Source organism: Drosophila sulfurigaster, chromosome 2L, assembly GCF_023558435.1.
Source record: "Drosophila sulfurigaster albostrigata strain 15112-1811.04 chromosome 2L, ASM2355843v2, whole genome shotgun sequence".
Lineage (NCBI taxonomy): Eukaryota > Metazoa > Arthropoda > Insecta > Diptera > Drosophilidae > Drosophila > Drosophila sulfurigaster.
The window spans coordinates 14,984,045-15,011,082 of NC_084881.1; the positions used below are offsets into that span (position 1 = coordinate 14,984,045).

The 27,038-nt window shown below is 35.7% G+C and overlaps 4 protein-coding genes across 4 annotated transcripts; all 4 read left to right on the forward strand.

The window, feature by feature from the left end:
• The first annotated feature begins 328 nt into the window (after positions 1–328).
• Positions 329–897, forward strand: LOC133847161 (uncharacterized). The gene has a single exon (XM_062281986.1). The coding sequence runs from the start codon at positions 445–447 to the stop codon at positions 775–777; it is 333 nt and encodes a 110-aa protein (XP_062137970.1). The 5' UTR covers positions 329–444; the 3' UTR covers positions 778–897.
• A 1,271-nt stretch (positions 898–2,168) lies between these two features.
• On the forward strand, positions 2,169–3,094 carry LOC133847169 (uncharacterized). Its single transcript, XM_062282000.1, has 2 exons — positions 2,169–2,321; positions 2,446–3,094. Exons 1-2 carry the CDS (start codon positions 2,261–2,263, stop codon positions 2,706–2,708), a joined length of 324 nt encoding a protein of 107 aa, XP_062137984.1. The 5' UTR covers positions 2,169–2,260; the 3' UTR covers positions 2,709–3,094.
• Positions 3,095–3,991: 897 nt separating this feature from the next.
• LOC133847152 (forkhead box protein G1) lies at positions 3,992–4,655 on the forward strand. Its single transcript, XM_062281974.1, has one exon. The coding sequence runs from the start codon at positions 4,087–4,089 to the stop codon at positions 4,420–4,422; it is 336 nt and encodes a 111-aa protein (XP_062137958.1). The 5' UTR covers positions 3,992–4,086; the 3' UTR covers positions 4,423–4,655.
• Positions 4,656–6,255: 1,600 nt separating this feature from the next.
• On the forward strand, positions 6,256–6,851 carry LOC133847146 (uncharacterized). The gene has a single exon (XM_062281962.1). The coding sequence runs from the start codon at positions 6,321–6,323 to the stop codon at positions 6,663–6,665; it is 345 nt and encodes a 114-aa protein (XP_062137946.1). The 5' UTR covers positions 6,256–6,320; the 3' UTR covers positions 6,666–6,851.
• The last annotated feature ends 20,187 nt before the right edge of the window (positions 6,852–27,038 follow it).

The window sequence follows — 27,038 nt, forward strand, 5'->3', positions numbered from 1 at the left end:
TGTAATCACCTATTAGTCAGCTAGACCCGAACTAATGACTCACTCAAGTGCAGGGAAGCCCATTTATGACGAAATGAAAATCAATTCGAATCTGAAAAAACTAAGTTCGCAAAGTTGATCAAACAACTTGTAGCAAGTTATGTGAATTTTGCAACCTGATATCGAACTGATTAGATTGCCAAAATTGAGACTGATAAAACTCGTGTACTTCTAATCGAGCAGCAATAAATTTCATGCACACCCCACACTGCGTATGAGTAATGCGTAAAAGGCTTTTGCCAAAGCTTTTGTGTCATTTTTGATTTCGAATTCGATTACCGTTTCGGTACGCTTCAGTTTCGTGCGAGCAACTAACGCGTTTGGACGTGCCACCCAAAGAGAGGGAGAAGAAGCTATCCATATACAATTTTCCAGTCAAATAACTAGCAGCAAGAAGTTGAGAAAATGCCACCGCCACCCAAAGATCGTTGCGGAGGTCCGCCACCCCCTCCGCCAGGTGGGCGTCGTGGACCCATCATTAATGTGCAGATTGCACCACGCTGGCCCAGACGTCATCATGCTCCCGTTGTCGTTGTTCAGACGCCGCCTCGCCCTGCCCCGGTTGTCGTAGTGCAACAGCCACCGCCACCGCCTCGTCCCGCACAAGTTGTTGTTGTCCAACAGCAGCCACCGCCACCGCCTCGGCCAGCACAAGTTGTTGTAGTGCAACAGCCACCACCGCCTCCGTACTATCCACCATCATCAAATGACCACTATCACAATCCACCAGGCTATTAAGCAGAGCTGCAGCTAACCCCAAGAGCTTGGCAGCTTTTGATGAATTTACGCATTTCCCTTAGACATAGAAGCACATAACAAAAATATCGCAAGAAATAAATATACTTTATAGTTACTGTACACTTGTTCGTTTCATTTCGTTTCGATTAGATTTGTTTTGCTTATCTCTCTGATAAGGTGTTAATCAGTGGAATCATCTACGTATTTAAAGTGGGTAGACGATAAGTCAATTGCCAGCTGTGGCATAGTTTACGTTCTGATTGCAATCAATAATTATTGAGGCATTCAGGCTAACCCTTTTGCATGCAACAACAATAATGGAACACAAATATGAAAGCACAGCTGCTTTGTTTTATGGCATTCAAAGCAGAAGAAGCTAAGCATAAGCGAGGGTGATTTGATAAGTATGTGAAGAATGATTTAAGTGCTTAAGAAACATAATTCATTTTTATATCCGCTACCCATAATAGCTTTGGCTGACAATCTAGTATATTTTGAATGTACATATGTAGTGCAATACCAACATATCGAAAATGTATATTTTAGTATTTTTTCGGTATATTTTAGAACAATACTATCTGGTATATTTTATAATATATGGTATATTTTGAATTTAATATTCCATCAATATACCGAATACAGCTTTTGGTATATTTTAGTATTTTGTAGTATATTAATTTGGTATAATTTAAGAAAAATACCGCACTGTTTTGCTTTTATTAAAAATGTGTGGCGGGTCGAGCACACTCGACTTTAGATTTCTTTCTTGCTTGGGGTGATCTTCACACTTCACACTAATACACATGATTTTGATACATAATAAATCAATTTATAAAAAGTAAACAAAGTAGTAAGTACTCTAAATACATATATACAAATATATATTTGTTTAATTAAGTCCTTAAATCAACATTTTCAATTTATTTAAATATTAAAATTATTTATTACTTATTTATTTACTTATTGCTTAAGACTTTAATATTCAATTCTATTATATTAATATTTATAAAAATTAAGTTCTGACAAATCGTGTAAAGTAACTTAATCATCTTTTAAATGAAGTCCTAAGTTATATCTCCAAGAACGTTTAATTTATTATGCACAAATCCCAAAAGTTATTTTTAAATTCTACAAAAATAATAATCAAGCGATAATCAAATGTGGGCCACTGCTTATCGTGCCACCCTCGCAGTGTTCGATATCAGTTGATAATTGACAGTTCAGATGACTAACCACCTGTGTTGGTTGCCGCTTATCTCACAAACACTGGAATGGTGAATGGAATGGCGAATGGAATGGATATTCCATTAAGCCCCACCAACTGATTGATGGCATTGCCAATGTCGTCGATAGCGATGTCGATGGAAGTCAGTTGCTGTTGTCGTAGCCATGTTTTTGTTAGGCCGAATAATGTTTTGGCACCTCGACATTGCGCAGTATTCGAAGTGGTGTGCTTGAGAAAGCACATTGGTAAGCGGGAGCCATGCGTGTATATTATGAAGATTCATATCGCTATGGTCATCATCATCACCATCATCGTCCAAGTAAGCAACAACAAGACTGCCGAGTGCTGAGGTACCACGGATCGTATGATTGATGCATCCCCCTCATCATCACGCACATTAATGAAGGTACAATAACTCTAATAATACCATACCTGTCCTTCAGATATCGAAATTGATGTTTTCTCCGGCTACGGTGGGGCATATTATCCGCCGCCGGTTGCTCGGCCCGAAGTCGTCGTCGTGAATCCGGCAGTCAACTATATGCCACTACCGGGAGGACAAATGATGATGCCACAGCCACAGCCACAGCCATATGGTGCCATGGGCACCATGGGCAACATGGCAGCTATGGGCTCAGCGAGCTACTATCAACAGCAACAGGGCTATCAGTATCAATACAACAATCCCCCCTATCCGCAGTGGTAAAATGCAGACAACGAACTAAAGCAAATGACGAAATCAGGCGAACGAGTGTCTATCACTTAATGAAATCAATAGGAAATGTTTCTCGGCTAACACGACAAGCAAACAAAATAATCAACAAGTTGCAAGCCAACAACACCTCAAGAAATACGTATAAAAAAAAGTTTAATATATGTATTGATAGTTAAAAATGTTTACTATGTATAAATATAACAGATAACTTACACACACATACTTTACAATTATTGTGTCTGACTTTTCGTTTTGTTCAGGAAATTTAAATTGTTTTACTTTTAAAACATACACAAATTTTTAACACCCAAAAGCAAACTTTTTGAAATGGTAAATGCATTTCAATCTGTTTAACCCACTCATTGTTTATGATTTCCCAATAAAGATAAGATTGAAATCTTTGCTACTTTTTCTACACAATTCTATTTTATATTTGATAATTGGCATGTTTATTGAAAAGAAGTTATTTTAATTAAGTATCGATTAAATTTTCATTTTCATTTTGAAGTATTTCTAGAGGTGTCAGACATTTTTAACTTATTGGACAAGATGATTATCTTCATAATTTGTAGATGGCTAAAGATATTTCTTAGATTAATAAATAGATTTAATAAAAGCACAAATGCTGCTACAAAAATAAGTTGAATGAAAAGTATAGACAAGTGAATATTTATATTCAAGAAATTTAAACATCTTTCTTAGTTCTCTACATTCACAATTAAATATTTCCCTCGTAGGCGAATCATTTTATTGAAATAAATTTTCAATTTGCGCTCTATGTCGCCATTTCATATACTATAAATAATTATTCATGTGTACAAGCTATTTTTCATGTCCAAATTCCATTCGCTTCCAATGGAAATTGTTTATTTATTTTTAAAAGACAACGTAAGTTGCAGCTAACAAAATAAAGCCGATAACAATGAAATATTCGACTGGAAGGGAGAGTGGGGATTTTCGTTACTTTCTGTTGCTTCTGGCAAGAAATAAGACAAAAGCAAATAATTTTTGTTTTCCTTGAAAAAGTGAGAATATTTTTTTCTTTAGTGATTCACTTTGTGAAATTTATGAAATTCAAGTGCAAATTAAACATTTTTGACAACTCATTTCGTTGAATTCCCCTTGGGTCCGGTCGCCTCCTGATTGGAAATTGTTTATCAATAATTTATCGAAAGACAGTAAGACCACCTGACAAGATAATGGACTAAGCCATTGAACACAAAAAAAATCACCGACCAGCGAACTGTCCTCGCTTAAATATGTTTAGCAATTGCGAAAATAGTTCAGTCAACGCCCGGCAGAAGTAATCGAAGCAAGTTCGAAGAGCGCTACATCGAGACCTCAAAACAAAAAAAAAAAAGGAAGCAACATGTCATACTACGACGACGAGCGCCGCCATCATCATCATCATCATCACCACGGTGGACGTCCCATTGTCGAGGTGGACATTGTGCCACCAAGGATTCCGCGTCCCGTCGTTGAAATCGATATTGGCTCCCGCTATCCCCCACCCCCATCCTATCGCCCGGAAGTGGTCGAGGTGGTGACACCAGCGGCTGTCTACCAACCGCCACCGCCGCCACGCCCCATTGTCGAGGTGGAAGTGATGCGACCCAATCGACCACTCATCGAGTTCAACATTGGCGGACGTCGTCCGCCACCACGCGAGGAGGTCGTCATCGTCCAGCAGCAGCCCAGATGGTAACCAGTGACCAGTTCGATATATAATTGAAAATTCATTTCAAATGCTTCAGCTATAAGTTTAAATGTCCAACAACAACAACAACAACAAAAGTATTTATTTATAATTGAAATTACATTATCATGTGACCAGTAGAAACAAAAACCAAAAAAACACACAAAAAGGAAAAAAAAAACATTAAATATTTATTTGTTATGCCATTGGTATAAATATGAAATTAAAACCTCTTTTAAAAAGCTGTCAACTATTTTTGAATGGGTCTCTCTCTCTCTCTCGGATTGGGCGCTGTCCATTTGATGGGCATTCGTAATCCTGTTTGTTCAGTCGATTTCATTAAAGAGCCATTGACTATTCAATTGGTCATTTAAATCCATTTTACTCAATGTAATCAATGCACTCCACGATGCGCGAGTATTAGGCCATATTGCTACAAAATTACACATTACGTATACGTAATGTTGGAACTAAAGTACCACTAACATGTATGTATATGGATGGATGCGTTTATTATATTTAGCTTAGTCATTTGCACTACTCATAATACTTATAATGGAATAATATTAATTTGTAAACAAAACTGATTGATAGCGAATGCTTATTGATATAGATAATTGCAATTTGTTTGCTGCGTGCGCAAAAGGAAAAATATTCAAAATTATTTCAATTATTTATCTATTTTGCTGGTATAAATTATTCTCTATGGTATATTTTGAATGTAGTAGTATATTGATATACATAATAAAACGTTCGGTATGTTTTAGTAATTTTTTTGGTATATTAATTTACTATACAACTGTTGAAATCTCTTCAAAAATTAGCATCTAACAGAAATAAATCTTCAAAGTTATTCAAGAAATAATTTTCTATTGCAAAACAGGCTGCTGGTATATTTTGAGCATAGTTGTGTATTGATATACCTAATATAACTTGTAGTTCGATATTTTTTTCAATATATAAATTTAGTATACAACTCTTTAAATCTCTAATGTTACCAACTAAGAAAATCTGTTTTGCGGTGTGATATTAATCTTTGAAGTTATTGAAGAATGAATTTTATATTGAAAAACAGGCTGCTGATATATTTGGAATGTAGTAGTAAATTCATATTCCAAATATATATAAATGGTATATTTGGAATGTAGTAATAAATCAATATTCCATATATAGCTGTGTCTTTCTTACTTAAACATATAAACAATATGTTAATTGCTACTTAGGATATTTATGATAATAAGCTTTCAGCAGATGTTGTGTAGATATAAAAAATATAAAAAACAACTATAAATCTAGTCAAATAACTTGAAGGACGTCTGTCTCTCAAATGGCAACAGGATTTCATTGCCAAATAAATTTACTTTTACGCAGCAGTAAAAATAATAATAAATAAAGACATTTAAAGTGCAGTTGTCCTTAGAAATGATATCAATAAAAGTTATTAGCATCATAAAGCGCTCAATTGGAGGACGAATAAGAAGCCAATAATTGAAGTGACAGTAAACCTACCTAAGAGTCACTTTGGTTGTGGCAGCCACGCAATTTAAGACGACGATTAAGAAGCCCTGACTCAACTTAGCTCCATCAACTTTGGGATTGCCCGACCTCAAGATACTCGTGAGTCATGCACTGCCACACAGAGCTTAACACTTGCGACCCCTATGAAGCAGTAAACAGCAATCGACGCCTTGACAATGGCTGCAAATGAATCACGACAAGGCAAATGCGTGTATCTATCATTAAGTTACTTCATTGTCTGATAAGATACCGAATGTCGAGGATTATGATAGCTGATAAGAGCGAGTGGCGCAAACATTTCGCTTTATAAATGCAATGCATCGATTACTCTGGCATTCAGTAACGAAACGAACCACGGCAAACACGGAATACAATCCTCAATAATCGAAATGGCCGAAGTGCAACAAGTGAGCATCCAATGCGATTGCCATCATCGTTTTGGAATCATCCGCATGCTGACAGCACCCTGGGCCTTGGGTCGCCCTTGCCGTCGCTGCAGACGCATGATGGAACGCAATGTGATTGTGGTGCCAACCTCAGGAGCTGCCGTTGCCGTTGCCCCTGCCCAGAGACGGCGCTCGCCATGTGTGATAACAACAACCACCCAAACTCTGCCGCCTCAACCTCAAGTAATTGCCGTCCCAGTGCAAACATCGACCAACGTTCAGATGCCACCACAACAGGCATATCCTGCCACAGATCCGCCCAAATATGAACTCGTTGCAGTCAAGTAATTACTCGGACTTGGATTTGGATTTCGATTTGGATGTATAAAGTGTTTGAGAAGCATGTATCAAAAATATTTTCATATTATTAGGAAATAAACAAAAAGTGTTTTCTTGTAAATGAAATTTGCAAGTTTGCCATGTTATAAGTAGTGTAAGAAATTAAATTAAGTGTTGTTTTAAAAACATAAGAAAGCTCTTTAAAAATTGGAATCCTAATATTAGATTACCACCATATCGCAGTAGACTTTTATTACTAAACCTTCCTTCTCTTTCTGACCGCAGAACTATGCAAGGTGCTGTTTTTATACAGAGACTAATTAATGGTGAAATTGACTCTTTGGAGCTGTTAAGTCAAATTAGTTTTGCAGTTCCCGTCAGGATCACTAGGAATTTTCTTCTACTTCTCATTTCACGTAGATCTACTAACTTTGCTTGCCATAATCGCTTCCGTATTCTGTGTGTGAACTATAATAATCTCAATAAAGTAGTTTGCTCTAGTAAATCTATTCCTTTGCTTAAAACCTTATTATTAGCTTATTTATCGAGTATTTAATTGTTATTTATTTTATTATACATTTATTCTAACATATTTTTAATCTAATTTAATTAGCTGTCCAGCGTCTTTTAATATTTATTCGCGGTTTTCGTTTAATGCATGCTGTTCACAAATTTATTTTGTTTTCTCCGCGCGTCAACAAGCCCGTGCTTGGTATCGCTGGGCCACTTGATGGTACTGCCGTTAGTACGTCAACGTCCAAATAAATAAATAAAATGGATCACCAACTACTGAAGTATATTTAAAAAACAAAATTCGTATGTTTTACCGCTCTCAATACAACTTTCAAGTGAAAAGTATAGACTAGCAAAGTATATTAGAAATTGCAAGAATATAAAACATTTTCTATCAAGAGCTACTATTCAAATGTCTTAAACTACTTAAAGATTTTCTCTTAAAATAATCTTTAATTTAGAATAGAAGACATTTTAAAGTTGTATAATTAGTTGCAAGAATATAAAGGAATCAATTCTTAATCCAGTTGTTTTTCATAATTACGAAATATTCTCATTGTACAGGCTTAAATCTTAAAGTAGATCAATAAGAAGTAAGAAAGCTACAGTCAATTGTGTGGGACTGCGAGATACCCTCTACACATTATGAATAAAAGCAAAAAAAAGTGCAATATTATTTTAAAAATATACCAATGACAATATTTGGTATATCTATAGAAGTCCAAATATACCACAATGTCAGGCAAAGCAACTAAGATCCAATTGCAAAAGACGTCATTTGCTAAATAAACGTATTTCTTAAACAATTTCTAGAATAAATATTACTCGTACAATTATTATTCTCTGAGCCAAAATAGATTATAACATACTACTGTTACTACCCCATGAGTAGCGAGAACAATACGTAGATATTTAAGCTTAAAACAAACTTATCGATTCCAAGAACCTTTTTAAATTAACAACAATTCAATATGATAAACTATTAGTCAAAAATGGGAATGCAGATTATGAGAAATTGCATTACAAATTATATTTTCTCTATCATCTTTTCAATTACTATAATAGAATTGAAATACCATAACATAAGCTCATTGATAATTCAATAAAAACAAATGAGTTTAAAACAATCATATTTTGAAAGCTTTTGGAAATGTGCAGTGATAATAAATTTCATTATGTCAACCCAAAAAACTGTTAAGCTGAAATTCTTTTGTGAATTATGGGCTGGCTTTTAGTTTATAATCAACAGAAATAAAACAGTTTAATCATTGATAAATGGCAAGCCGGACTGTAAAAGACAAAGAGGGAGAGAGAGAGAGCGAAAGGGATGGAGAGATGCAGTGTTTTAAATGTCTCAGTAAAGCGCAGACAACAAGAATAATAGCAACAACAACAATGGGAATAAGAAGAATAAAGGGGGCAAAAACACGAACAAGGAGAAGCGTGAATCCTGCGGGCTGCTTGTTAAATGAAAATTAATTGGCTACACTAATAGTGTTGCCAACTACTTTGCGCAATTAAAACAAATTGTATGTAACAGATACAAGAAAAAAAAAAAAAAACTCTCAGTCCCAGTTTCAGTTTCAGTTCCAAGACAAACCAACCAGAACGGGTACGGACTGTTTGCATCAGTAAGTGTGTGTGTGTGTGTGTGTGTGTGTGTTCCCCTCTTGCAGTTAGCTGGCCAGCCTAGACTCAGCCTGGTCCTGGCTCTCGACTTGGGCCTGAGCTTCATGAAACTTTTCCGCACATAATAATTCATGTTAAACTTTCCCCTTTTCCACCATGCGAGACGCGCCCTTGTTTAGGTATGTACGAGTATGTTTCATTCACTCATTCAGTTGGTCATTCACTCATTCATTCATTATTAAACAAAGCAAGAGCACAAAACACGCAGACACAAACTTATCCGGCTAACGTGCCAACCAACCAAGGGCTAAAAAGATGGTTTAACTCCAAAGTTGAATGCGAAAAGCTGGAGCTGGAGCTGAAGCTGAAGCTGTCGGCTAGGCTAGGCTTTGCTTAAACTGTTGCGAGGGCAGCTTCAAGAGTTCGCTGTAATATTGATTTGCTTCTTTCTATGCTTAGCTCTATATTCATTAACATAAACAATTCAATTCAATTCTTCAACAGTTTCAACTTTGTAAAATCTTTCATTAACTTAAGGCAAATAAATCTACTACACTAATAAAAAAGACCAATTTCTAAAATCAAGAACATTTGTCTATAAAATTGTGTTCTCCAAATAAGATCACTTTAAGAACAAATTCCTCAAACCAAGAACATTAAACAAAAAATAAGACATTGCAAAATACTGTAATCTATTGCAATAGTTCAGTTAAATCAATTAAACTTTATTTATTCAATATTTAAGATTACTGCTTGTTTTTTTTCATATAAATTAATCTAAGTATTAAAATAACATTGCAACCTTGCTGTTTCAAATTTACATAGTCTTCTTTCAAATGTGGTCCACAATTGATGCAAATTAAATTATAATAGTGGCAACAATTTATCCATAATCAACATATACCATTAAACATTAAATTCTTCTCACAGCAATAGTTATAAGTATTAAAATAATGTTCAGCATTTATGTTAAAAGTTTTATTAAAATGAAATCAATTTAAGATACTGCTTCGTCTTTTTCATACTTTAAAATTGAAAAGAAGAAAGCAAAGTCTAAAATTCAATCTTCTTCTATTGCATTTCTAGCTACCAAATATTATTTAATAACACACAATTCCAACGCTTTCTATGACCCACTATAATATTGCATTTCTAGCAATCAATAATAAAAGGAAATTAATAAAGATTTCCTTCATTTTACATACCAATTAATCGCGAAATATCATTCAATAGAATTCCTTTTCACTTTGCAAAGTGTGCTCCTCTTAACTATTCAATCTGCCCATAATGCTTTATGCTTTGAGCCTTCTGCTTTTCGCATTTTCCCGGCTCGTTTCACGCCAAAGTCTCTCACCTCATCAGACGACCTGCTTTTACATGTTGTTGTTTTAAAAACAATGAGCATATTATGTGTATTGCACAAGAAAACGCCATAAACGGAATATGTTGTAGACGCTTTTGGGGTAGGTCGCCGAAAACAAGGTGTTTCCGGCGTCAAGGGTGTTGCATGCCACACACACACACACACACACACTCACACATACACCTGCACCTTGCCCCAACAAGTGTGCTCATTCCCTGAGGTTGCTCCATTTTCTGGATGATTAGAGAACCCGTTGCTGCCATTTAGCTTGAAGATTTCTTTTGTTTTTCACTCATTTTTTTTCTTCTCTACTTTTTACCCTTGTTTTTACCTCTGCTTTCAGCAGCTATTGTCTAAAGTCTATGTAGGAATTCTATGGGGTTTTTATGATATTATTTTGGCTCCGACTTTTTTTTTCTTATTCTTTTTGTTTGTTGCCTTCAAGCCGAAGCAGTTTTGAATTGTGTTTCCGGTAATTTTCACTCCATTAAAAAATTTAGTTTGAGCTAAACGAGGTGGGGCTCAACATCATTGTCAACTCATCATCAACAAGCATATCAAAAGCCCAAATTCATTCAATGCACACACACACACACCCAGCTTTATCTTCATCATAGTCATCATCGCCATAGTCAACGTTGTGATTGGCATTGTCTGCTCTGTTGGCAGACCAAATTACATTAATAACTCGATACGAACAACATAAATCTGAGCCAGTTTCCTCCTGCACACTAAGAGGGGAGAGAAGGGAAAGACTGTCATGTCTCAATCAAAGCATTTCACAGGCTTCCACTCTCTCCCTCTCTCTCTCGCTCTCTCGCCTGCACCCTAACGCTCCTTCTCTTTCGCTCATACTGTCTCAAGTTGTGTTTGCATTTGGCCTTTATGTGGATACCAAAATTTACTACAAAATGAAAATTGGCAAACTGGCAAATTTTTAAACAAGTGAACGTATTTATTTTGTTTAAATAATGTCGAAGTACAGATGCACTGCAATAAAACATATTTTTTAACTTGTTTAACTAAAAATTGGAATTAAAATAGAGGTCAACAATAAAAAAAAATATTTCAAAATATATAAATAATAATAATATATAAATAATAATAATAATAATATATAAATATTGGTCAAAATTACAAAATTTGGTCTGATTTAAATTTTATATTTTCTATTATTTGTATGTCTACAATACAAAAGGATTGAATGAATATATTTTCCTGCACTTCCCACTACATAAAAGAAAAGATTTGTGTTGTTCATTTTCTATCTAAAAGTTCAAATTCAAATACTCGAATAAACTAAAATTTTACAAATTCAATTGAAGGTTTTGTAAGTCAATACTCAAAATAATCATTTAAGATCATTTTTTTTATTTTATATTTCACATTATTTTGATGTCAACAAAAAGAAAAGTTTAGTTGTAGTTATGATGGTTCCTTTAGATTTAAAATTTCATTAAAAAGTACAAGTTTAGTTAAAGTTATAATAAGTTGATGGTCCTTTTAGATTTTATATTTCATATTATTTTTATGTCTATACAATTAAAGGATTAATTGAATATGATTTTATATTTCATATCTATAAAATAAAAGGATCGATTGAACATATTTTCTCTCACTTGTCACCACATAAAAGATACGATGTTTGTTGTTTATTTTCTATCTTATTTATTCATCGTTTGTTACTTATTTAATTACAAAATTCACATACCCTTTTATAGTTTATCAAAGAACGACAAAAGCCGCCAGCAAAAAACCGCAAATGTTGAACAATTTTTGGACCTGGTCCTGAGCCACGCCTCAAACCAAAGCTCAATGCTCTTACCGTGCTCCTCTTGTTGTTGTTATTGTTGTTGTTGGCGCTGTTGTAATTGTCCATTGAGGCATATAGAGAGCAACGGCTGAGACCGAACTGGAGACTCAGACCCAGACACAGAGGCGGACTACCAAAAGTTTAGCCTAACCTCAAAATGCATGAAATGTCTATTCTAATCCGGAAATTAAATTCCATTTACAAATTTCGTATACAAAATGGGCGTTAGATTCAACATACGAGTGTGTGTGTGTGTATGCCAATCTGTGTATTTGTGTATGTGTGTGTGTGTGGGCATCTCTTACTTGCTCATATATGTTTAATTTATGGTAAGAGCATGGCTAAAGGCCATGCTGACTGGTCAAATGGTGAATCGAGCCAAACTTAACCCCTTACTTAATGATTGCCAACTGAAGCTTGGATTTATGAAATATTCCTGGAAACTGTGCAACTTCTCATGAAAAAGTGTTACACATTAAATTTCGCATTTCAAAAGAATTCCCATGCAATTACTTAACACTCCCAGGAGTTCCGTGTAGGACTTTTCATTCAATTCCACAGAAATGTTAAAAGCCTGTCGAAATAAATATTGCTAAAAGGGAATTATTATGATACAAAACAAGTAAGAAAGCTACAGTCGAGTGTGCTCGACTGTGAGATACCCGCTACCCATTTTGAATAAAAGCAATATATTTTGCGGTATTATTCTCAAAACATACCAATTATACTACAAAAATACTAAAAATATATTTTGGGGTATTATTATAAAAAATATAGCAAATATACTAAAAATACTAAAAAATATACCAAATGGTATATTTGGTATATCGATATAGTACCGCATTCAAAATATACCATAGACGGCACAATATTTCAGATTGTCGGCCAAAGCAAATTAGACCCCTAGTAAGTCGGCGTTTTTGCCCATACAAAAGTATTTCTTTAATAACTTTGACAATTTTTATCTGATCGCAACCAAATTTTCAGGGATCATAAATACTATAGTTATTATTGTGTATACTAAAATCCGCAAATCTAGCTTTTAAATTACGCTTGTTATTCGATTTTTTGATTTACGGGGGCGGAAGTGGGCGTGGCAAAAATTTGAAACAAACTTGATCTGCGTGCAAACATAACAAATGCTGTCGAAAAAAAATTATAGCTCTATCTCTTATAGTCTCTGAGATCTAGGTGTTCATACGGACGGACGGACAGACGGACAGACACACAGACACACAGACGGACAGACGGACATGGCTAGATCGTCTCGGCTGTTGACGCTGATCAAGAATATATATACTTTATAGGGTCGGAGATGCCAAAGTTATAATACCCTTCTACCCTATGGGTAGCGGGTATAATAAGCAATGGAGGTGTAAATTCTTAAAAAGCTTGTGAGAACCTGAAGAGCTGAAATGTTGAAATGTGAATTTATTTACTTTATAATCAGAATCAACGAGGAATATCAAGAAAACTATTGTTTCTAAAAAGAACACAATTGTCAAATTTATTTTAGTTTTCATATTAATTTCAATGATCATAAAACATTTAAATCGAGAAAAATACTATATGGGAAATTCTTTTGCAAAAATATAATATCTGAAGTAAAAAAAAAAAACAAATTATTTTTTTTCAATTTTTAGTAAAGATGAATCTTAAGCATAAGCTATTAATATGATCTAAATGATCTCGGAAATGCTAAAAAAAAAAAAACAACAATTTATAGTCACATTACTTAAACATTTGCCTATTAAATAAATGGAATTATTAATTTAAAAAAATGTGAAATTTTTGCCTATTTCTGGCGATAATAAACTAAGCACATATTAATGCAGCTTGAATTATCGCTCAAATAATCATTTAAGATCACTATTAAAAATAACCTCAAATTTGTGTTGATTTTTAAATTTAAAATTATTTTTAATAAGCAAAAGTTTAGTTTAAATACTTTTAACAGATTAAAATAAATTATTGTTTTAACTATTTGTGAATCTGTGTGATGTATTTGAATCCTAAATTCATTTAAATCACTTTTAAGCTACAGCAAAAATGTATGTTTAAAATGTAAGCTAAATAAAATACAAAATCAAACATCGAACGGCAACAAAGGGTTAAAATAATAGTGCAGCATTTATATGTTACTTGTGCAATTAGAAGAAAGAAAAAACCTTATATAAATTGGGCACCAAAATCAGAGGCAAAGGCACAAATAAGAAGCAGAGTTGAAAGAGAAGCAGAGTTGAAGTTTCGTGACAGGTAAAATAAGAATTTGATTGTAGCTTTTGCTCTACTTCAAATCTGCAATTTGTTGTTGTTGTTTGCCAGCCAATTTATTGGGCCATCTAATAGAGTGTGGCAGAAGTGAAAGAGGAGTTTAAGGGGCAACAATCACTTGACATACATATATAAAAAAAAATCGAGTGTCAACTAATCAAATGTTAAACAATAAAGCCCAGCAAACAAAAGGGGCAAAAACGCATAAAGAGTTGAATTGAGTTGAGAGCGACGAACAATCAAAATAACAAAAAAGTGCCAAGCAATTTGTGTATTAGATGATGGCAGGGCGGAGGGAGGCAGATTGCCACGCCTCCTTCCTCTCGAGAAAACGAAACTGCAATATATACAGCCATATGTAATGCGGGAAAGCCATTTAGTTCATTTGTTTTGCGTGCGCAATAAAATTTTTATCATTTTTTATTTGTTTGCTTTTCCGTTTCACTCGCTCTCTATCTGACTCCCTCTCTCTCTTTCTCTCTTGGCTGAGCTGGTCGCGTTTTAAAACGCGTGCAAACAGCGCGAAAATGGGTAAGCGAAAGCGACGCTCGCATGACAGCGGCAAACAAAATGTTTATGGCTTGTTATTTGAGCATAAAAGCATTTGGCCAAAACACAAAAAAAAGAAGAAGAAAAAAATGAAAAAGGAACAATCTGACTCCTCCAGGGCAGCGCATGCATGGAGCTCAAAGAACGTGACACTCTTTATATGAGTAGTACCCTCATCTGTGCCCTCCCCCCTCTGTTCCTCCCCCCTTTGCAACGAAAAATTATCATTTGAAACAAAAAACCAAAAAAAAATGCGAATAAAAATAAAACAAAAGACAATGAAATTGTCAAAATATGTGAAACGAGACACGCATCAAATGGAAAGTGAAGAGGGATGGAAAGGGGAAGGGGAGAAGGGGTAGGCATTGCCATTGTTGAAACAAACAAATAAATTTATGTGCGCCATTTACAAATGAGAGAAAATTGAGAGAAGAACTTCAGCGCCAATAAAAATTACAAGAGCAAAGTTGCGAAAAGTGTCGACAAAAAAAAAAAAAAAATGAAAAGAAAAGCTAACCCTTAAACCAGGCGCCGCGACACGTACTCTGAAGTCAGGCTATAAGGAGCAGGCTATAATGCCAATGTAAAGGTTTCAATGGCCACGACAAAGAAGAAAGAGTCAGCGAACGGTATCAGCGAAAGAGACAGAGAGAGAAAGAAAGAGAGTGAGTGAGAGAGCGTGACGCAAATTGCTAACAAGTAATGGCAAATGAAAAGCAAATGAAAACCAAAAGCGAACATAATAAGAAATGTTGTTGAGCTTCAAGAAGAGTGAGAGGGGAGGTGAGGGATTGAGGGTTAAGCAGTTGAGTCGTGAGGTTAGCGCCACTGACCGGAAATGTAAAATGCACTTAGCAGCATCGCATTGCAATGCTTTTGGCCCTCAAACTAAGCTTAGTCCAAAAATATCGCTATCAATAAATTCGCACGTAGCTGCCAAGTGCTGAAAGCATTGTGCAGCGACAACCAAGAGAGAGAGAGAGAGAGAGAGAGAGAGAGAGAGAAGAAGACGAAACAGTCAGAGAGAAAGAGGGAAGAGCAAAGCAATAGCTGATGTGGATATTTTTGTGGATAATTGCAAGAGTCAAGCTGAACGCTGCTTTCTTCTCTTCTCCCTTCTCTTCTCCTCTGCCTGGCACTTGCAATTTGAGCTTTGAAACAAACACGCGCCACAGATTGAGGCAGCAGCATCAGTTGTAGTTGCAGCTGCAAGTCTGGATTACATGGAGAAAGAGAGGAAAGGCTGCTGCTGTGGTAACTGCTTTTAGTGAAAATTGCTTCATTAGAGATGCGGCTAGGCAAAGGCGTTAAATTCCTAGATGCTGCGATTAATTTCCCATTGAGTTGCATGTGCCACAAATTCCACATCGATGGATTTACCTCGCTGCATGCTACCTGCTGCTTGCTGCTTGTGTGTGGCGCAATGTCGTCTCCATCACAATTAAATTGCCTCAATTAATGCTGTGAATGAGCAGCAGGCAGAAAAGCAGTAACTCGATCGCTTCTGGCCGAGGTTTAAGCTCCATTTGTTAAGCATTCATTTGTGGCATTTAAAGCATATTATGGAGCTTTATGCTCTGCAGTATTATGATTACAATAATTTGTATTAGTATTAAAAATTCTTAATTGGAAATTTGAATATTTTGTTTCACTTTAACATTCGAAATTCATACTATGAAACTTCGCTTTACCACAATAAATTCTTACTAAGAAATTTGAATATTTTATTTCACTTTAACATTCGAAATTCATACAATAAATTCTTACTAAGAAATTTGTATATTTTGTTTCACTTGCAGTAAAAGAAAATCAAATGGAACTTGTGCTCAACATATTCGGTAAGTTTCATTTAATATTTCAATTTATTATTAATAAGTGAGTGTCAAATGTCTAAGTTGGTTTAACATTTTGCCATGAAATTGTTGAATGTTCTGAGATTTAAATAATCAACCTATAATTTAAAATAATTCCAATAGAAATTATAAGCAAATATATAAATTTATTAGACTTAACATAGAACAACATTTACGATTGTCGCGATTCTGGCTTACCACGAAATTAATTGTATATATAATTAAAATCAATCACGCGATTATCCCTCCTATGAAACAATTTTAAACAACGCTTTCATTAGGCTTTAAACATTACTTTCACAATGTAGAGAAATAATAGGAGCTATAAAGATTCTAAAATAATATGTTTAGTCAAAGTTGGAAAACAAATTATAAGCAATTGAAATATGTTATGTAAAAAATAAGATTTCAGAGGCAGGTAAAATATCTTAAAGAAACATTAAACATGAAATTTAAACCGAATACAAATTTCTTTAAAAGGAAAATAAAATTCCTATGCGAAATGATTTTTCATCCATTAAACAATTTTCATTACAATTTATATTATAAATTATAGTTTAATTAGTCACTCATTAACATTGCAGTAAATATAAATTGTGAGCAATATAAATATTGATCATGATCAATATAAATTATAAAATGCTTTAAGATCATACGAAATAGCTGAGTTTGCAATTCAACAAATGTACGCATTTATTTGAATTGTTTCCATTAAATTATTGTACAGAGCTAAATAGAAATTTCTCTTAAAGGCAGGTAAAATCCCTAAGCGAATCAATCCATCATCCATGAAACAATTTTCAATACAATTTCAATTCTAAGCAACAGTTTCTTTAGACTTTAACACTAAAACCTTTGCAGCGAATGCGAAACACAAGACGAACACATTAAAGGCCATACAAAAGATTGGCCCTATATCATTTTCATTGTTCAGCTAATGAAATTTAAGGTAGACAACTTTTAGGCTAATTGCCACAAATAATAACAACAAGAAGCATTGAAGAGAGAGAGAGAGAGAGAGAGAGAAATGGGAAGCAAAAAGGAAAATCACAGCATGGGGCAAGGCAAAACAAAACAAAACAGGAAAAGCTCAATGCTCGACGCTGACTAAACATATTCTCAATGTTGTTGTTTAGATGTTGTTATTGTTTAGTTTTTGTTCTTGTTCTTGTTGCTCATCGTTGTTGGCTCGTTTTGCATTCATAAATCAAAGAAGCATGTGTCTGTCTATCAGAAATGTAGCTACCAAAAATGGCCAAACAATGGAGCTGGCCGAAAAGATTATATAGAAAATGGCCGCACAATAAATATGCAATGCATATAGAAAAATATGAAAGCAACAACATGAGCAAATGGAGCATAAATTACACATGGCCATAGAAAAATGATACGCCGACAACATAAAACAGATGCTGAGCCCTTGAGGGGGAAAGGAGGGGTGGAGGGAGAGATGAAGAGAGAGAGGAGGAGGAGCTTGGAGATTGGTCGCAAAACGCGCGCTCTCATCATTTATAAATGCTCGCGGGATTTGGACTTGTGAGAAGAAGGCAGGTTGAGAGGGGCTAGAGAGGGAGCACACTGATAGGAGACAAAGCGAGAGGGAGGTCAAATGATGTTAGGCACGAATCCGGTTTGCCTCTCTCTCTTTCTCTCTCTCTCTGACCCCTCGTGAAAGTTCCGGGGCTAATCGCGTTACAATGAAAATTGATGATGATGCTTCATGAAGCTGCCGCTAAACCAAAAAGCAAAGCTCACAACAACAACTAACACAAAAAAAGGAAGGAAAACCAAAAAAATAAGAGAGAGAGAGAGAGAGGAAATAATGAAAACTATGCAACATATTTGGTAGTTGCCACAAAGTGGCCAAAACGAATGTGAATCCGTGTCATTGACTTTGTTGCTGTTGCAGCCACTTAAATTCAATTGCCCGACCGACAAGCAGCGGCAGCAACAACAGCAACAACAATAACAATTACTACTTGCAACAACAGCAACAACAACAACAAACTGCAGCGCAAATATTGTCAACCCGAGAAGGGAGTCGAAACGAGTCGAGTTGAGTTGAATTGAGTTGAGTCGAGTGGCGCGTCGGCGGTCGCCAGTTTGCAAAGTTTCGCAACAGCAACCAAAGCCAGTTCAACAACAACAACAACAACTTGCAACAGCAACAATTCGTAACAACAACAATAATAACAACGCCAACAAGTTAAGCATGCAGCCCGTTGGCTACTTAACTGCCAACCAGGCCAAAAGTGTATGCTATAAAAATACGCATCACTCTCTCCCTCTCTCTCTCTCTCTCTCTCTGTCTGTCTGTCTGTCTATCTGACTCTTCATCAATGTGTGAGTGTGTGTATACTATCCGTGTGTGTGTGTGTGTGCAGTTAAGTGTGTAAACAACAATTGAGCCCAAAATGTGGAACGCATTTAATTGAATTGAAAAACTAAACAGAACTTAGCAGCACTTTCAAGTGGCAACTCAAATGCTCTAACCCATTAAAAACGCCATAAACACAGCTCGAGAAATATTTTATTTGCAACTCTATTAAATTAAACTGTAAGTACTAAAAAGAATAAACGTTTGTTATTGAAAAAGTCCAGTGAAAGATTTAGTAGGTTACTTTTAAGAAAATAAAAGTTGTTGAGTAGTTTGAAAAGAAACCGACTGCAAAAATAAATTTTGTAATCATTAACTTAATGAAATGTCTAGACTTAAACTTAAAAATAAAATTTTGATATAACTTTATGTATTGAAAATCTACAGAATGCAAAAGAAAAGTTAAATTATCTTATGAATTAGAAATTCGTAGCAAAAATTTAATGAGAAAAGTAGAGAAACGTCATTTACTATTTATAGCTTATAATAAACAAAACTAAACAACAATCGAAGATAGAAGTTAATTTTTATTTAAAGCTTTTTCATTACGAGTACTTATATAAATGCGGCAGTTGTTTTCAAATGAAAACATTTCATTTTTATAAGAAGAAAATAAAAAAAAAACCTACGAAAGCTACAGTCAAGTGTGCTCGAATAAAAGCAAAACAGTGCGGTACCAAATAAATATACCACAGAAAGAGTAAAATATACCGAAGGAAATATTTGGTATATCGATAAAGTACTACATGCGAAATATACCATAGAGGACAAATAAACCAAAGAAAAAGATGGTCAGCCAATGCAGCTAATATCGGATTGTAGAAAAAGTTATTTGATAAACAAGAGTAATTCTTAAATAACTTATCCAATTTTATCCGATCGCAACCAACTTCAGAAATCATAAATACTATAGTCTTAAGCAAAACTCGCAACTCTAGCTTCAAAATATGAATAAAATCAAGGCTTAATATAAATTGGGAAACTTAGATATAAGTAAGTCGAAAGTATTGCAAATTAAACATTTACTATTAATAAGCTTCAATCAAAAATCAAAATCATTCTAAATATTATTATGCTACACGTTGCTCAAAGAAATTTATTTTGCATAGAAATAATAGAATATGAATTGTATAAAATTATTCCAAGATATGTACACTTTAATAATAGTTTACCTTTTATCTTTTAAAGTCGCAATAGCTTTATCAGTAGTAACAACAATATCTCAAAGACAATGAGCCTTTCTATCAGATAGCAAATTCCCATATACGATTGTTATCTTTTGGAACAAATATTCAGAGATATGATTGGTTACAAATGTGGTCTGCAGTTCATATTATAAATTGAAACTTTATTTATTTTGATTTTTCCGATTTTTCAACTTGCAAATTCGTACTAACTCACTGTGGGCAAGAGTAGTTAAAAGTTTTTGGCAATTGGACAGAGAGAGTGAGAGTGAGGAGGGGAGAGTGAGTCCAATTACATGCGTAGGTGTTGCATCGGTGTATGCGTGTATGTGTGTGTGTTAGCCAGTTAAGTAATATGATGACGCTTAAACATGGCCAAAAAAGCATTATGCGAGTAAAGTCAATTAGAACACCGCGCCAATGGCTTTGGTTGGCATTCAGTTGAGTTGAGTTGAGTTCAGTTCAGTTTTTGGTTTGGTTTCAGTTCAGGTGTCCCTAACACAGCGAGTCGACTCCCGTTACAACAGCGGGAGATGAAATGCAGTGCAGAGAATGGGGAATTGGGAACGGAGGAGAAGTAAGGGAAGGCGGCTCAATGAAATTGTGTTTGGCTTTGGCATTTGGACGCCTCGGCGAGCGCGCATTAAAACGCTTTTCCAAACGCCGGCTTTTCACATGAGCCCCGCCGCTGATGAGCTTCATTTTCGGTTGTCGAGGAGACGACAGCACCAAAAGAGAAAGAGAGAGACAGAGAGAGAGAGGGGAGCAGAGTTGGGTCTTGTTTGTCAATTTGGCTGAATTGAAACATGCCTCCAACGAAGCTGGGGCTGCAGCAAGGCAGGAAGACTGGCAGGTGGAAAAGCAGCAACCGGCACCCGCTGTTATCCTTTTAATGCCAATCTTGTCTCGCATGTGTGTGTGTGTGTGTGAGTGTGTGTGTGTGTTTGGATCAGGTAAACCCTCATAAGTTTACGTTTTAAACGGCAAGTTTCGGCATGCCAAGCGACAAATCTCAACGGCTCCCCAAGAGCTGAGCTCGAGCTGAAGCTGAAGTCTGAAGTCTGAAATATTTAGAGCGCATTATGGGCCCTTAAACTACCATTGAGCTGCAGGCATTTATCGTAAACTTCAACTGCCTGTGACGCGTCAAGGATTTGCCAAAACATTTAGCCAACATGACACTTCTCTGCACCATCCTTCCCCTGCACCATCCTTCCCCATCACTTCGCAGTGTGTGCGAGAGAGAGAGATGACGCACATGTAAGAGTAAGTGAGAGTGGAGTCGACCCCTTTATGTAGAGCATAAAAAACAATGACAAAGCGACTGCTGCCTGCATTGACTAGCCTTCCTATCTCTCCCTCTCCCTCTCTCTCTCTCTCTTTCTATCTCTTTATCCTGTTCCCCCTTCTTACTCTCCCTCTTGTTGGCTGCGAAATGCTAATCCAATTTTAGGTCTAACCATTTCCACATTTGCAGAGCAGCAGCAAGCTGTATCTGAATAAGCATATGAATAACAATACACTGAGAGAAAATGACAGGAATGCATAGCAAATATTATTGAGTTGAAGGTACAATAAGTATTGAAAGAAACATTTAATGACGACTATATTGAAGCTTTTTTAAAATATAAATGAAATACTAACAATGTTGGTATATTTCTAGTCAAGCTAATACTAAATTTAGCTGTACATTTAACGTTCAGCTATTCGGAGCTTTTTAAAAAAACAAATTAAATACTATAAATTTCACTATATTTTTGGTCAAAATAATACAAAAATAGAATAACAAACGTAATTTTCAAAACCAGTATTTAAGATTACTGAAAATTGTTGAAAGTTATTAAAGAAATATTTTTGTATGGGGAAAAATACCTACTGCAATCGGGTCTTAGTTGCTTTGGCAGGCAGTCTGGTATATTTTACATTATGGTATATTATGTACTCTATGGTATTTTTTGCACTATGGTATATTTTACACTATGGTATATTTTACACAATGATATATTTTGTACTCTATGGTATATTTTTGGGTGTAGCACTGTTACAAAATACCTAAGATAGACTTATAGAATACTTTTAGTAATTTAAGGTATATTCATTTGGTATAATATTTATTTTGCTTTTATTCACTCGATCTCACTCGACTATAGCTTTCTTACTTGCTTAGAGTAAAAATACTAGGCTTCAAATTAGGATTAGAACATAAGAAACGTTAGTTGCATCTTTAAAATAAACCATTGAATTTTAAAAAAAAATTTAGTTTTTAGTATACTTTTTGAACAACAAATTGTATTTTGGGATAAAGAATTTGAATTTATTCTTCAATTCAATTCGATTCCTATTCATCATTCAAAATCACGTGCATAGTCACTTAACTACAATATAATAGTTTTTTCGCAGTGTAGGAAAAAGGCTTTCTTAGTCACGAAGTCTCGTCGCAGTCGCAGTCGCCATTGCGTTATCGTAGTCGAAGTCTGGCCCATAGCTATGGCTGTAATAAACATAAATAGGCATTATTTATTTATGTGACCGGCTGGAACTTTGGGGCTTACTTCTATTTGATGATGTATTAATTTCTCTCGATGCGATGCGATGCGATTGCCATTTGCCATTGCAAATATGATATTACACAATCCTCTCTGTGGCCAGGAGAATTGGCATTGGATAGTGATAAAGGGGAAAGGAGGTGGAGAAAGTTATGAAGAGATTGGGTAAATTTGCCTGCACATTTTGGCCCTGGCATTAGTTTAATTGGGCAAGGCTTTTGTAAAATTGGCCAACTTGAATGATGCCTCTTCGATGCCAATGCTGACGATGCGCCTTACTGCTGTTCTTGCTGCTGCTGCTTCTTGGCCTAATTGCACTTTTCGCTTGAGGAGCTTTCGCTTTCCTAATGGCACGAAACGAGTTCAAAGCAATTCTCGATGCGGCACGTCGTTTTGGCTTTGGTTTCTCTGATGATGCAGAGGAGGGTGGCAGAGGAGGGAGGGAGAGGGAGAGAAATATTCATACTTGTCGTAGTAGATGGCTCGCTTAGTTTTTCATTAGCCACGGGCTAAGCCTTTTGATGACCGCCTTTTAAGTCTAATTAACTGCTAATAGACAATAAATCATTATTACTCAAATTTGAGTGTGCTCGACAATAAAACCGACTCACACACACACACACACACACACACAGAGACACGTGCATAGAAATAAATTCATTAATATGTGGAACGAAGCAAATAGTTTCAAAGTCGACAAGAGAAATACTCTATAAAGTGGACAGGAAATAGGGAAAGCAAAATAGAGTGCACATCAAATTATGTCAATTAAAAATATATATAAACGCAATAATAAAAAATAAATACTACTTTGAAAAAAGTTGCTAATATTAATGACGCAATAAGAATAAAAAATACTTTTGGATGTATTAATCCAAATATGAAAATATTCTGTTAAATGTAACAACATGTGTATATAAATAATACTTAAATTAAAATTCAGACTGCTTTAAAAAAAAAAGTGCCAATATTATTGACAAAGAATAACAAATGAAATGTCTTGGAAAGAATCGAATTAAGCTAAAGTATAAGTGAATTCAACTGATGTTTAAGTCTGCCCAAAGTTGATGATGATAAATTCAATTAATCTATAGAAATATTGTAAGCACTAATTCCCATTTTTAAAATGGACTTCTTTTCAAATATAACAACAATAAAATAAGTAAAATTCGAGTTGACAGCTTAATCTAAATATCGAAAAATATATACCATACAAAAAGTTACAGACAACCTTAAGAAAAGGTGTCAATATTAATGTCAAATAGATACAAAATAAATAGGATTTAGGTTATTATATATATTAAAAAAGATTTGGGAAGGACAAATATACAAAAGATTATTAAAATAAAAGTACAGACTACCTTAAACAATACTAATGAAATGACCCTTGGAGAAATTGAATAAAGCTGAAGTGCAGCTGACCTTAACAGATATTGTAATCATTATTGCAAAGCAGACGACAAATTAAATTAATCTGTATGTATTTGTTTTCAAAAACACTACAGTAAAATTTATTTAAATGGTTAGAGGTGACACCTTGATTTGCAAGTATAAGCAAAGATGTGATATGATTTTTTCAACATTTTGTAGTAGCAGAAAAAGTTATCAACATTTTAGGGCATAAACTGCAAAGATTAAATTTTGAAATAATGCTTTATAAATTGGTTTGGTTTTTATACATTAGAAGTATAACACTTTATTTATTTAGGTTATACTCAATAAAGATCGATTTCTCTTCTTATTTCTATTTGATTTCACAGTATAATTTAGTTAAATTGTTTGGAAAGTGGAAAGTGAAAGAAATTAAGTAGACCTTGTAAGAAAAAAGCGCCTCAATATGCTGTTCAAAAGATATTTAATAATGGATAAGATGCTTCTTCTTTCATTTGTTGCCTGTTGCTCGCTTCGTCTTGTAGCACATGGAGCCGAGTAACCCATTGAAGCGTTTATCAAAGGCAGAGAAAGAGTATCATAATTCATAAATAAAGTGTGACTAATGCCAGTGGCGACGCCAGCAACAACAACAACAACAACGACAACAACAACAATAGCCAAAGCAAGTACAGCAATGAGAACGACAATAATAACGACAAGGAATAACGATGAGGGCGACGACGACGGACGACGACAACATTTCAGAAAGTGTAACTGGAATCCATTAAACAATAAAATTTATTTATTATTTATTATGATTACACTTTGGCATTGTTTTTGTGTGCCTGTATGTGTGTGTGCGTTGTTGTGTGGGCGGGACACGATTTAAGTGGTAATTACACTGAGCCGCTTTCGGCCACGCCCCGCACATATGACGAACGAACGAACACCCCACCAAAAAAAGTAGAAGAAAAAGAAAAGCAAATGGAAATCATAAACATGAAGAGCTAAAAGCGGCCTGGCAAATGAGCCCGAACCATAAAGGCAAAGAGACGATGAAGAAGTAGAAGGATGAGAAGGAGGAAGAGTTGGAGGATAGGCAGATCATAAGCAAGTAAAGTGCTCCGGTTCCGTCTCTGGACAGTTGGCTCAAGCGTAACAAATGCAATAAATGCGAAGAAAAGGACGACGCACAAAAGTAGGCAACAAATGGCGACGACAACTCGACGAGATGAAGCACATAGCCATAGAGCAGAGAGAGAGGGAGAGGATAATAATAATTCGTAAATTGATTGTGTTTAGTGAAGTTTGAATAAATTCACTCAAACGGCCAAGCAACTACTACGTCGAGAACACGAGTAGATGGCAGAGAGAAGAAGAAGAAGGCAGCAGGATAATCCACTAAAATTTACAACAAACGGAAACAGCAACAGGAAAGCAACAATAAATGCCCAGCATGCGATGCCACAGAGAGGAGAAAAAGAGAAAGGGAGAGTACAGAGAAAGAGAGAGGAGCTGAGCTGAGCTGAGAAGAAAGCGTAGCAAAATGTAGCAAATAAAAATAAATTTTGCCGGCAAACTTCAAGCAAACACATAGGAAAAGACCAAAGTGGAGGGAGGGAGGAGCGAGGAGGTAAAGCCAAGGCACAACCAGCGAACATATGCGCGTTGATGAGTTACGAGCCAGAGAGGTGGTGGAGGCGGAGGCGGAGTCAGCGAGGAAGCGCAAGGATAACGTGCAAGCGAAGGCGGGGCGCTTATAAATGAAATAAAAATGGAAAGCAAAGCAAAACTTATGACTGTCAGCAGATAAAGCAAAAGCTACCAGCCACCAAAGCGAAACGAACCGAAGGAGGTAGCAAAGTAAAGTGAAGAGTGAGCAGCAGAAGGAGATGGAAAAGGAGAAGGAGAAGGAGGAGGACATGAAAGGACGACAGTATGATGATGCTGTGGCATTTTTTTCTACTGCTGCTGCTGCTGCTGCTCGCAGACTATCAAAGTGAAATGCTAAAGCAGCCAAAAATCCACGAAATAATGGCAACATAACATGAAACAACTGTGACAACAACACACACACACACACACACACAGAATGGCACGCGGAGAAGCTGTAGCAAGAGATGTAGCTATAGCTGTAGCTGTAGCTGTAGCTGTAGCTGTAGCTGTAGCTGTAGCTGGAGCCATGCAAGTGATAGCGAAATCCATGCTGCCAGCCACGGTGTTGCCATTGCCATTTGGTGTCATTTGGCATCATCATCAATATGGCTAAAAGGACAATGCGTTAAATGCGCTCACACATCCTCCCAGGAGTGAGGCACTCAGTGGCCCACCCCTCCCCTTCCCCCCTACTCCTCCTCTTAGTTGCCTCCTCCTGCACTCCAAACTTGTGCAGCTTGTGAGTCTCTGACAGCTGGGCAGTGAGTTCGCATATTTGAGGGTCCTCTTCCTGCTGCTCCCTGCTTTGTAAGCCTGCTACAATTGCCAGCACTACAAGGGACCAACAGTTACACTCACACACACACACACACATTGCGAACGAAACTCCATTAAAGGACTTTTTGCGCTGCACGTTTTCTCATTGTTCCACACAATAATTTGGCGCCTATTCTGCGATTTGCGATAAAGAAACAAACAAAAAAAAAAACAAGGAAAGGAAAGAAGAAAAACGACTGCTCAGCCTTATGAACTTCACAATTGAATTTTGATTTATTTACAGCAAACACACTCGCGAGACTTTCTTAAACGGCTAATTCCGCGCAGTCTTAAACACGGCGAACAAAAAAAATCTAGTGAAAAAGAATTAATCATTGCGCTCATAAGTATGCAGCACATTTTGATTTATGCCGCAAATATATCCAAGACGCGAGCCGCAAAATGGTGTATTAAAAGCATTGCATACTTTTAGCT

Bases quoted from the DNA above. Each gene is read 5' to 3' on its own strand.
- LOC133847161 (XM_062281986.1), top strand. From the start codon at position 445: ATGCCACCGCCACCCAAAGATCGTTGCGGAGGTCCGCCACCCCCTCCG.
- LOC133847169 (XM_062282000.1), top strand. From the start codon at position 2,261: ATGCGTGTATATTATGAAGATTCATATCGCTATGGTCATCATCATCAC. The intron at 2,322-2,445 runs GTAAGCAACAAC...CCTGTCCTTCAG, and splicing joins TCATCACCATCATCGTCCAA to ATATCGAAATTGATGTTTTC.
- LOC133847152 (XM_062281974.1), top strand. From the start codon at position 4,087: ATGTCATACTACGACGACGAGCGCCGCCATCATCATCATCATCATCAC.
- LOC133847146 (XM_062281962.1), top strand. From the start codon at position 6,321: ATGGCCGAAGTGCAACAAGTGAGCATCCAATGCGATTGCCATCATCGT.